Here is a 12,339-nt window from a genome sequence, read left to right on the forward strand (position 1 = left end):
CAATTATGCTATAGTAACCAGTTTTATCGAAAAATAAAAAGGTCGAAATTTGGCCATTTTCTGAAAAAATCCCTGTACTATAGTACAGGGAAATTTTCGAAAAATAGCCAATTTTCGACCCTTTTACTTTTTGACATAAATGGTTGCAATAGCATAATAAACATGCGCAGAGTCGAATAATGGGTTCTGCGCATGTCAATTATGCTATATAACCAGCCCTTTTATTGTTGAAATTTGGCCATTTTCTGAAAAATCCCTGTACTATAGTACAGGGAAATTTTCGAAAAATAGCCAATTTTCGACCCTTTTATTTTTTGACATAAATGGTTACTATAGCATAATAAACATGCGCAGAGTAGAATAAAGGGCTCTGCGCATGTCAATTATGCTATAGTAACCACTTTTATCGAAAAATAAAAAGTTCGAAATTTAGCCATTTTCTGATTATTTCATTTCTAGTTATATACAGGGAAATTTTCGAAAAATAGCCAATTTTCGACCCTTTTATTTGTTGACATAAATGGTTGCTATAGCATAATAAACATGCGCAGAGTCGAATACTGGGTTCTGCGCATTTCAATTATGCTATAGTAACCAGCCCTTTTATTTTTTGACAAATGATTACTTTAGCATAATAAACATGCGCAGAGTCGAATAATGGGCTCTGTACTATAGTACAGGGAAATTTTCTAAAAATGACCAATTTCCGACCCTTTTATTTTTTGACATAAATGGTTACTCTAGCATAATAAACATGCGCAGAGTCGAATAATGGGCTCTGTACTATAGTACAGGGAAATTTTCTAAAAATGACCAATTTCCGACCCTTTTATTTTTTGACATAAATGGTTACTATAGCATAATAAACATGCGCAGAGTCGACTAATGGGCTCTGCGCATGTCAATTATGCTATAGTAACCAGTTTTATCTAAAAATAAAAATGTCGAAATTTGGTAAATTTTCGAAAAATGACCAATTTTCGACTCTTTTATTTTTTGACATAAATGGTTACTCTAGCATAATAAACATGCGCAGAGTCCATACTATACTGTACTATAGTACAGGGAAATTCGACCCTGTGCATATATGGCAATATCATTGTATAATTTAATTTTAAAGTCGATGTTTTGGCCATTTTGCTTCTAAACTAAAAGAGAGGGAAAAAAAACACTAACAGTAACACCATCTGATCCATAAATTGGATTGGTACATTATATTATTAAAGTTTCGTCATCATATTAAATTAACAACAGAAACAAACATACATAATTGGACAGCTTAACATATGAACTACTGTAAACCATGATTTAATTTACACATCTATCATGCAATGCAAATAATTATTTCTAAAAAAAAGAAGAAAAACACAAAGTTTTATTATTCCTCTCTGTACTACCTTGTTTAAGTAGAACAAATAAAATAAAAACATTCAAAAGATGAACAGGTTTTAAAAGGCATGTCGTATGGATACAAATAAAAAACATATCCATTGTCATTCTGCAGTACAAATATGTGGTAATTTTTGTTATACTGAAGATCCCTAAAATAAATGTATTGAAAATATTAAAGATAAAATCTATAGATTACAATAAAATAATACCAGTCTCTAAAGCTCTGTCTACACTATCAAACTAAATGTGACAACAAAATGTGATGTATAACTAGCATTTTTGGGCACATCACTACCATATTTGGGTACATCACTACCATATTTGTCAAACTAGTTTGATAGCATAGACAGCGCTTAAAGAGAATAATTGCAATCTCAAAGAATCACTCTTGTTGTTGTTTTTTTTGTAATAGGACTACTACTTGGTACATAAAACAAGGCAAGACAATAAGTGTAGAAGTATGCAATAAAAATGTACTCTTGTAGCACAGCTCAGTTGATGGAGGTTTTAAATGATTCAATTTGTTCCAGTCATAATTTAGATTTTTTAAAGTGTTTTAATCTAAATCCTAGGTGCATTTGAAATGAGATAAAAAATAACAAATATCTTCCCACACGCCGTCTCATCATTTACATTGGCAAGGTAAGTTTAGTTTTCAAATAAAACGTTATTACAGTATTTATATAAAGTAGTTCATCAAGCAATATTTTATATTCCTCTTCTTCCTCTTCATCATTCATTCAACATAATTATTACTATGGGAACTCAATGGCATGGGTTTAACAAATTATTCATAACATTTATTATCATAATCAGTGTTCTACAATTACACAAATTCTTTTATATGCCACGTCACATTGGGTTAAAAAATAATCCTTACTAACAATACTATTTACAGGTGTGTGTATACCAATGCCTCACTGGTAATCTAGTCAATAATAATTTAGTTACACAATTCAGTAATAAACAATTCTTGTTTTCTTTACAACTGTTTATGTAAGAAACTCTGGGGGTTTACACTTAACAGTAGCACCAGTAGACCATCACATGATCAGAAGCTCCTCAACACTGCCATACATTCTTTCAGACTTCCATAAGTTCTTCAAGGTAAAACTACCAATTGATGTTTAAGTGGTCAGATTCCTCAAGACGTGGTCACAAATAGCTCAAGATGTGTTCTTTAAGACTTCCATATATTCTTCAAGCCTCCCATAAGTACCTCAAGACTTCCATAAGTACCTCAAGACTGCCATACGTTCCTCATGACTGCCATAAGTTCCTCATGACTGCCATATAGCAAGTGAGGTTCTCGATAACCAGTCTTTCACTATAATATATAGACTTTAAGACAAATATAATATAGTCTTCAAGGAAGCATATAGTCTTTTAGACGACCATAAAATCTTTTAGACAACCACAAAGTCTTTTAGAGAACCATGAACTCTTTACAATGGCTACTACAAGTTTATAAAAACTTCCATCGTTCAATACCATACAGTCTTCTGTCATAAGTTACTTATGACCACAATACAGTGAATATTACACTACTATACATCAACAACTGAGTTAACCGCAAGCATTTAATCTATAAGCGGTTCATCAATGTTCATTTCATTTAGCGAATCCTTCATCGTTTTTTCTTAACCTCCGGTTGCTTTTTCTTTTGTTTGACGTCTTTGTCCACATGTTTCTTCTTGAGTTGAAATTTCTTCACATATCCATCTATTAATCTACGGATTTTTACTGGATTAATTTCACCACTTTTACTATGACAAACCTGAAAAAAAAAAGCAAGTTATCTCTATATTTCAAGGAATACAGATCTGAAAAGCAATGTACCAATGATTTCTACAATTACCATTGTCTTTTGTAATAGAACTTTTGATTTATGAAGACATGGGATCAAGTCATGTCAATTTATTTCATTGTGTGTACAGAGAGAAATTGTGATGTGCTTCCTCATCCTATCCTTCTAAGGCCAGGCAACGATCTTAGGTTGTCTCAAATCATAATCTTCCAAGAATAATAGAGTGAGTGGCCGAGCGGTTAAGACAGTGGAACCGTAATCACGTAGCCATAACATCGGCAGGGGTTCGAGGCTCACTCACTCCATGGTTCTGGTGGTAGAACGAGTCTTCTCGGATAAGGACTATAAACCGTAGGTCCAGTGTACACAACTTGCTCGTGTGCACTTTAAAGAACCTAGTACATTTTTCGAGACGAGTAGGGGGTTACCCCGGTGTAGTAGTACATCACAGCCACTGATCACCAACTGGGCCCTCTGGGAGATCAGTCTTTGACTGAAGAGGTCAACCAGTATAAAGATAAAACAAACAAAAAACAAATAAAATTCTGGTATAAGCTCTTAATTGTGAAATACGGTCTATTTTTCAGATGGGGAAATATGAGCTTGTATTGAAAAACTGAAATATGGTTGGCTGCAAGGAAAACAATTTGGTGGTAGGATCAGTATTACTATTTCTTTGAAAAAAATAGAGTTAAACTCACTTGATTTACAGATCTTTTAAGTATTTCTTTGTAGTCATTTTTGTCAATTTCTTTACGTTGATAGTACGGCTTAATAGCTAGCTTCACCTCCTCCACGACACGCTCTTGGTGGTGTAACTTCTTCAAGTACTGTGTAAACATAAATTGAAATGTAAGAATAATTGCATTAAAAATCAATAAATGCTTTAACTGGTTAAAAAAAAATGGAAGGACTCAACTCTACCAAAATCTTGGACCTTAAAAAAACAGATGCAGGAACACGCACATAATATAAATACTGTAGTCACAAATATATATCAAAAAGTAGTTTTATAAAATCATTTTAGCTGTCAAAGGGGGGAGCATGTGACCCTCCTAGATCCGCCACCAAAATGCTGTATGGAACTAAAATATTTACCCTTTCTCTGGAATTCTTGTTTTGAAGTTCAACTGCAGAAGACTCAATATCTTCTTCGTCATTAAATTCAAATTCAGCATCTGATTCATTAGGAGAGGGGGCGTTAAATATCGACTTGAAATCCTTATTTGCAGTGCTTGCAAATTTACTGGATCCGGGTAGGGCCTTTTCGGCGTCTGTTTCTTTAGAATCTAGAGTTGCCTTTCCCGATTTATTTACAAATGTGTCAATCAACTGGTTTAGTTTGGATCCATCCTGTGTAACAAGCTGCGGTAAAATATCATTGAATGGTTTTGTCACCGGTTTATCTTTCGTTCCATCCGGTGACGACTTTATTCCCGTTTCAACTTTTGGACGCTTTACAGCTTCAAAAGCACTGTCCGTGGAATTATTCAAAGAACCAAAGTCCGAGCTCAATTTTCGTTTTGAGTTTGGTGGAGGAGAATGAGTTTGGAATGATGAGCAGGGAGATGAGCTGGTTAACGATGGCGACGCAGTTGGTTCAAAGGGATCGTAGGGTTCATCAACCTTATCAACAGATTGTTCAAACGTTTGGGCTGGTTCTTTGGTCTTTTTGTCTACAACAGTTACATGTGGTGGAGAACTTTCTTTATCATTACACTTCTTAACACTATTTTGTACTGGTGGTGGTATAACTTCTTTTATTTCTGCTTTTTTATGAGTTTGTTGTTTAAACGCAATAGCATCAATTTTGGCTTTTAAGCTTGCTACCTCACGTTTATCAATATCGTTCATTTTTTTTCTTTCGAGTTCTTCCTTTTTATCTGTCCTTGTTGTTTCCTTCACATCTGAAATGACTTCTTTCTTTTTCTTCACTTTTTTGTCTTTCTCTTTTTTCTCTTTCTTCACCTTTCCCTTTATTGGTTTTTCTTTTTTCTTTTTCTTTTTATCTGAAAGTTCTGTTTTAGTACTTTTTGAACTGAAATCTATATTCTCTTTAGTTCTTTCTTTACTTTTTCCCTCTGATTTTCTATTCTCATTATTATTACCTTTTATTCGCTCATTTCTTTCAACCTTCTTTTCGTTATTTATACTTTTTTCAGATTTTACAATATCCTTTGACTTTCTTTGTTCTTTATTTGTACGGTCAGATTTATGTACTTGAGGAGTTGCATCTAATTTACTGTTTTTATCGCGTCCATTTGTTCTACTACTACTTCTCGAAATGTCTTTTTGATTTGTAGTTTCGTTTCTGGACTTATCTTTACGGTTGCGATCATGATCTCGATCTTTGTTCTTATCTAGTGATTTTTCCCTGCGTTGGGAATCGGCTCCAGATGAATTGCTTCTAGTCGTCGTTTGGCTGTGACTGTATCTCTTACGTTCTTGCTTATTATCCTTTTTATCTTTTTCACGAGTATCACGATTTCTACGATCACTGTTTGTTTCCCATCCAACATCACGTTTATCCATACTTGCTTTTTCTCGGCTCTTCCTCCTATCAAAAATCGGCGAACGTTCACGTTTAACAGTAAAATTTTCCCAAGATCGTTCTTTTAAATAGCGTTGCGAACCGGCGCTGTTTTGACGCTGCCAATCTGCAGCAAACGCTTGTTCATAATTACGATGTTGTTGTTCCCATGTGGCAGACCATTCCGGATGATACTCGACCCACTTGCGATTATAATCATCCCAATACATTTCATAACGTGGATTATCGTAATTACGTTTAACTTGTATAACATGACGCAAATCATTATAACCACTACCGCGATCATATCTATCACGATCTTCAATCCTACGAGAATCCTGATTTTTAGGGACCTTCGAAAGATCCGACACATTGTGGTGTTCATTTACTACAACATTGCGCGTATCACGGTCGTGGCTATGTTTTGCTTTCTTTGTTTTTTTTTTTGGCAATTTACGGCCTTTTGTTTCCTCATCGCTTTTCACTTCCCCTTCTTCTGCAGATGAATCACGGGTGCTTCCTGACGTATGGGAGCGCTTACTTTTCCCATGCTTGCTTGATTTTTTCTTTTTATCATCTACCGACTTTCGCGACTTTCGTTCATCAGTTTCCGAGTGCGATTCAAAGCTGCTCGTTGAGGCACGACACGTAAGCGTACCTTCTCTGTGTTCTTTACCAGCACGCTCATTTTGAGTGGACTTTGAATTCTCATCTTTTTTTACTTGTAGATTTTGCTTTTCCGTTTCCTCTTGTTCTTCATCTTTCTTCTTAACTACCTCTACCCACTGTGCTTCCTCCTCTACTATTTCATCTTCATCTTCTTCCTCCTCCTTTTCATTATCCTTAGTCCCATTAATATCTTTTACCTTCGAATCATCTTTAGCTTTATGAGTAACTGAAAAAGGTGTTTGTATATCCCATTCAATCTCATCGTTCAATTCTTCCTCTAGCTGGCGCTGTTCCTTCATACTTCTCACTTCTTCTTCTCGTTCAGCTGCTCGTATATTAGCAAGTTCGCGGGCAGCCGCTCGCTTACCCTTTGTTTCAAGAAAATTATGTGGTTTAACATCATTGGAATCGTCGTCGCTATCTTCAGAATGTTCTAGATTTGTTTCGCAATATTTCGAGGTATCAACATTAAACTTTACTTCAGGTGGTAAACTAACATTGTACGTATTCTTATCAGGTGACTCGTTTAATATTCCAGATTTTACGTCACCCTCAGAAGATGTGCTCGTTCTTTTCCTCTTCCGAAGTGATGATTCTGAATAAAGAAAAATAAACATTATTACATCATTTTGAAAATGAATTCATTCAAATATCTCAACAGTGAACATAATTTAGGGAACATACAAACCTAATTGGTGACAGTGGCTTAGTCTGCTTTTGCGCGTTCCTGTCAGCTAGTGACTATGATTTTATATTTTCTCCTTTTGTCATGTGCATGTTTGTTTCCTTTGTTGATTTGTATAATATTTTGTAAAATGTATCTTTTGCCTGAATAAATAATATAATAATACTAACATTAACTGAAATGTCCAACACTAACCTTTGGAAAGAGGGTTGGCTGATAAAGTACCATCTCGGTGTATAGTAACGTTCTCACTCTTAGTGTGAAGTAATTCCTGCCCTTGCATAATACTGCTTAAAACATCTACGGACGATTCCTGGTTTGAGCTGTGTTAACATTTTAAAAAAGGCAAATATATCATTTTACTTGTACTGCATTTATGTATGAAGTCATATCAGTTTGAGGAAAATGGGTGTGTTCATGTTACAAAGTGAGTTAAAAGTTGTCAAATTAATAGACTATCTGATAACTCCACCACATAAAAGTCCTAGAAAGTAGAAAGCCTTTTGCCATTTTCTCCCCGACTGTTATGCCAATGATGATGAAGATGTGTCAGAACAGTCTACAAACCTGATACTAGAAGAACTTACCTAGTGGATTTAAAACTAGACAGGGTCTCTGAGGTATTAGAAACATTGCTGTAAATAACAAAAAACATTGCATTAACATTGCATTAACATTTATTTCTTATCTTTCAGTAAGTAAACAAAATAACAATTTAAATATAAATAATTAAGAGGCAAAACCCAGAAAATAATAACATTTGGAATAACATACTTAACTCTCCTTTTGAAAGTAACATAAGCTGATATAAATTAATTCAAACTATGAATAAGTAGTAAAACTAACCTGATTTCTGTGAGGTCATTCCCGCCAAATATATTCAGTTTAGCAGCGCCGATACCGGCTCGTTGATTATCCAAACTTGGTTCCAAGCGCACTTTTCGGCCAGGTAACAAACTTCCTGCTCTTGGCTTGACAAGGCCTAGCTTGCCAGCGATCCTCGTTTTTACCGTTACAGGCTGTAGTCGTTTGACTTTTCTTTTTACAGTTCTTCTTAATTTTTTACCCTTTTTTTTCTTTGAACCTTTTTTTTTCACTTTTTTTGAAGTTGCTTTTTTCTTTCTTTTCATTTGTACTCTGGGTAAACGTGTCTCTTTCTTAGTTAAAGAACCACTTGCCTAAAAAATCAGAAATTAAATAATTAATATGCATCAGTATTAAACAGCATAATGTCAGGTACTGTACATCGGTTCTTCCATATACAGCATCCATGTTCCTTGTTGTATACTGTAAATGTATGAATTGATAGTCCTTGAAAGATACCGGAAATGATGCTGTAGTGTAAAGTTCTGTCTACACTATCAAAAAATGTGAACAAAAAAAGTGTGAAGTGTGCCTAAATATGGTAGTGATATGCCAAATATAGTAGTGATAGGACATCATGTTCATATATGGGCACATCACATTTTTTTGTCAAATAAAGTTTGATAGTGTAGCTTATGTAATATTGTATGGTTATTTAATTAATGAAATATGGTAGCCATGTAATTCATGATTCATTCATAGTGTACCTCATTTACATCTTCTTCGCGTAGTCGTAGCGCTCTTGCTTTGCTAATCTGTGTGACAACACGTTCACTAACTCTGGTTCGAGCAATAACACGTGGAATTCCTTGATAAATTTGAGAGTTCCTTGTCTCCATTGTACTTCTACTGGTAGTGTCTGGTTTATCTTCTTCTTCAACCTTAACTTCACATTGTTCTAGGAAACATAAATTTATGAATATTTTAAATTGTTGTTGTGAGAAACAGGTTATGATAATAAAACGTTTACCCACGTTCCATGCAAAAACTATGTGTGTGAAATGCTAACATAGCCAAGCATTACCTCTGGCCTCAAACCAAATGCAGCGGACTAAGTGTGAACGCAGCTTTACCTCTGGCCTCAAACCAAATGCAGCGGAATAAGTGTGAACGCAGCTTTATCTTTAAACAAAAAGTTTCTTACTTTGTTGTTCTACAGGATCTAGACACGATGGCGTACATTCTGGACAATACCATTCTTCAATGGGGATGTGTTCCAACGGTGGATCTAAACATTCCAAATGATATCCATTATCGCAACCATCACACAGTAGGAGCCGATCTTCACGATCGCATCGTCCGCAAACCTCGCAATACGTTACCGATTCGTCTTCTTCCTCTTCTTGTTTGTTGCATGTGGCAACTTCTATGTTGCGTTCAATTGGGCCGCCAACAATGCTTCGTACTAATATGCAGTGAAACACAGTGCGATCCACAGGGCAAGTGTTTACATGCTAAGTATTTAAAAAAACAAAAAGATTAGCATTATAAACCTGTAACTAAAGTATCACACTATTCTTTCTCACCAGTGAAAAGTAAAATACTGTACCCATATACACTGTAAAGTAAAATACTGTACCCATATACACTGTAAAGTAAAATACTGTACCCATATACACTGTAAAGTAAAATACTGTACCCATATACACTGTAAAGTAAAATACTGTACCCATATACACTGTAAAGTAAAATACTGTACCCATATACACTGTAAAATAAAATACTGTACCCATATACACTGTAAAGTAAAATACTGTACCCATATACACTGTAAAGTAAAATACTGTACCCATATACACTGTAAAGTAAAATACTGTAAAATGAAAATGGCCTATGGAATGAGTATGATTTTGTTTTGTTTTTTGTAGGTTTTCGTATGTTTATTTTGGTTTTGTATAAAATAATTTATACCTTTGACCATTCTTGTATACATTCTAAACAAAATGTGTGGTCACAGCTCTCTGGAGTTCCCAACTCTTGATCCCGGAAAGTAAGTAAACATATGTAACATCTCTCAGCGTCCTCATCGCTCTCGTACCCACATGCGCCAAGCTGACTTTGATCCTCGGGCGATGCTTCGTCCTCATTGTCTTCTTCATCCTCATCATCCGATTCACCCTCCTCTAAAATTTAAATATTATGAAATTCTTTAGGCAAAAATTAATTGATTTTTAGATGTCTTTGATGTTTTAAAAAAAGTTGGAAGCAGTTTCCGTGCTAATGCACTTTTGCACTACTCAACTCTACTAGAGCTTACCCAATTTAAAAACATTCACCCACTGTGTGGCGGTGATGGTAAGTGACCATGAAGTCTTATGCCCAGACAACCTGAATAACTATACACTGAAAATGTACTGACGGTACATATTATGAATGAAAATGTGTATAATTTAGACAAATTTATTTATATAAACTCCATTAAATTACAAACCTTCGTCATCTGTGACCTCTTCGGTGACTTCTTCCCATTCTTCAACTTCTTCATATTCTTCCGATTCATGAGTTGTTTCATCCATAGTACTTTCAAGAGTTGTTCCTTCTTGGTCATTCCCTGAACTTGTACCTAAATTATCCTCCAAACTTTCATTCGTTGCCTCTCCTTTCTGGTTTCCAGCACCAGTTTCGACCAATCCATCCATAAACTCTTCATCAAATTCATCCCCGACATCAAATCCGTCCACATCTTCATTATCAAAGATTTTCTCCTTATCATTGCTATTATCATCATTTTGGAAAATATCTACCGGAGTATCATAACATTGTTTATCCGTAGAGTCTACCATTTGTGTGTGTGAATTTGCATCTACATTATTTGCCATCTTGATTTCATCAAATTTGTACATGAATCATGCATGCTATAGATAAATTAGTGAAAAATATGATATTCATAAAAGTAAACAAAAGAAGTAAACGGTACTGTAATATTTATACTACCAAAGCTATCAGTCTAAGATTAAGATTAGTCCGGCCTAATTTAGTTTGGCTAGCCCCCCTAGCTAGCTAGGTGTAAGTATGTGCATTGTTCTGTCATTCACACCACCACACACCGCATCCTGTCTCTGTGTGTCAATTCGTTTTCATCATTTTGTAATTTTTTTTACAAATAAATACAAATTAAATTATCAATCATGTGTACTCATACAAAATCAAAATAAAATACAAATATGATGAATTTTGAAAACATCGATATCTTGTATGCAAACAAAAGCCGCATTTAGTCATGCTTTTCGTGCATATCGTAGGTTAGTAGCTAGGCTAGGCCTTCATTTATCCAAAAATGCTTCATCGCGGTCGCGTCGACAATTTCAAGACGATGGAATTCACACTGTATTTACACATGAACAAATAAATAATGTAAACTGTAATAATAACAGAATATTGAGTAAAGTTTCAGATCAAATTAAATGAAAGAATATTCTATGGTTCATGTATATTACCTGCAAATTTTGAGAAATTCCTCTCAAAAATCGAGAGGCCTCTCAGCCGCCATGATAATTAGAATCATTCCCAGTTGCCATTGCGTGGATTTTCAATCCGGAAGTTAGTCTTCAATTCCAGTCGTTATAACGTGAAAAATGAAAGTACCCACCCGTAGGCCTAATTTCATTTGGATATAAGATGCATGCTTAGTATCCTTTTATATATTAATAATTATATTGTTTAATTAGGCCATAATACTATGATAAGAGAGGATTTATTCCTTTATTAAAATACGGGTTTAGAGACGGAGCTGAGCAAAAAAAGAAGACTATTTTCCCCAAACCAATAGGCCCTACTAATTATAGTCTCAAATTTTTTTCCCAAAATATGTGCCAAATAACTCCTTTTTTAAAGTCTTCCCTTTTGGTCTTTTTTCCTATCACCAACCGTAGTTCGTCATACCAACGAAATGCCGGCCAGGTGAATACGTATGCTATGTATTGCGTCGAATTTCCTAGATGTCATTAACACTTGAAATTTCTGTTTCTAAACACTATGCCCTCATTCGCTCCAAGAAAACGTTCACGCATTTATCATCACTAGGCCTATATCGACATTTTTGATATATTTCTCGTCATATTATTACATCATCATCATTATCATCATCATGGTCGTCGTCATGGGTGAATTTTCTTCATTTAGGCCTACAATAGGCTATCAATCGTTGTTTTTTAAATAAAGACACGAAATTTAATTTGTATTTCCTTTTATAGCAATTTTCATTGTTTACAAACAATTACAAAAAAAAAAACCGAAAAATAATGCATAAGAATATATAACTTTATATGATTCCATGTCATATACTTAAAACAAAAACTAAACAACAATATAACCATGGCGGTTATACCCCCTCTTTTGAAAACGGAAGATGTTCTTGTATATAACTTGTTTATTGGAGGACATAATTACGAA

The 12,339-nt window shown here is 34.7% G+C and overlaps 1 protein-coding gene across 1 annotated transcript; it reads right to left on the bottom strand.

Moving 5' to 3' along the window:
* Positions 1-1,190: 1,190 nt before the first annotated feature.
* On the bottom strand, positions 1,191-11,451 carry LOC140054385 (uncharacterized). Its single transcript, XM_072099360.1, has 11 exons — positions 11,385-11,451; positions 10,379-10,802; positions 9,859-10,070; positions 9,092-9,401; positions 8,655-8,845; positions 7,930-8,261; positions 7,671-7,718; positions 7,279-7,406; positions 4,298-6,993; positions 3,901-4,029; positions 1,191-3,169 (listed from the first exon to the last, which is right to left on the bottom strand). The coding sequence occupies exons 2-11, from the start codon at positions 10,788-10,790 to the stop codon at positions 3,020-3,022; spliced, it is 4,608 nt and encodes a 1,535-aa protein (XP_071955461.1). The 5' UTR covers positions 10,791-10,802; positions 11,385-11,451; the 3' UTR covers positions 1,191-3,019.
* Positions 11,452-12,339: the final 888 nt, after the last annotated feature.

Source organism: Antedon mediterranea, chromosome 7, assembly GCF_964355755.1.
Source record: "Antedon mediterranea chromosome 7, ecAntMedi1.1, whole genome shotgun sequence".
NCBI lineage: Eukaryota > Metazoa > Echinodermata > Crinoidea > Comatulida > Antedonidae > Antedon > Antedon mediterranea.

Excerpts from the sequence above, each read along its gene's own strand:
- LOC140054385 (XM_072099360.1), bottom strand. The coding sequence starts at position 10,790 with ATGTACAAATTTGATGAAATCAAGATGGCAAATAATGTAGATGCAAAT. Across the intron at positions 7,719-7,929 it reads AATGACCTCACAGAAATCAG|CAATGTTTCTAATACCTCAG; the intron begins GTTAGTTTTACT and ends TGTTATTTACAG. Across the intron at positions 7,407-7,670 it reads TCTAGTTTTAAATCCACTAG|CTCAAACCAGGAATCGTCCG; the intron begins GTAAGTTCTTCT and ends ATGTTAACACAG.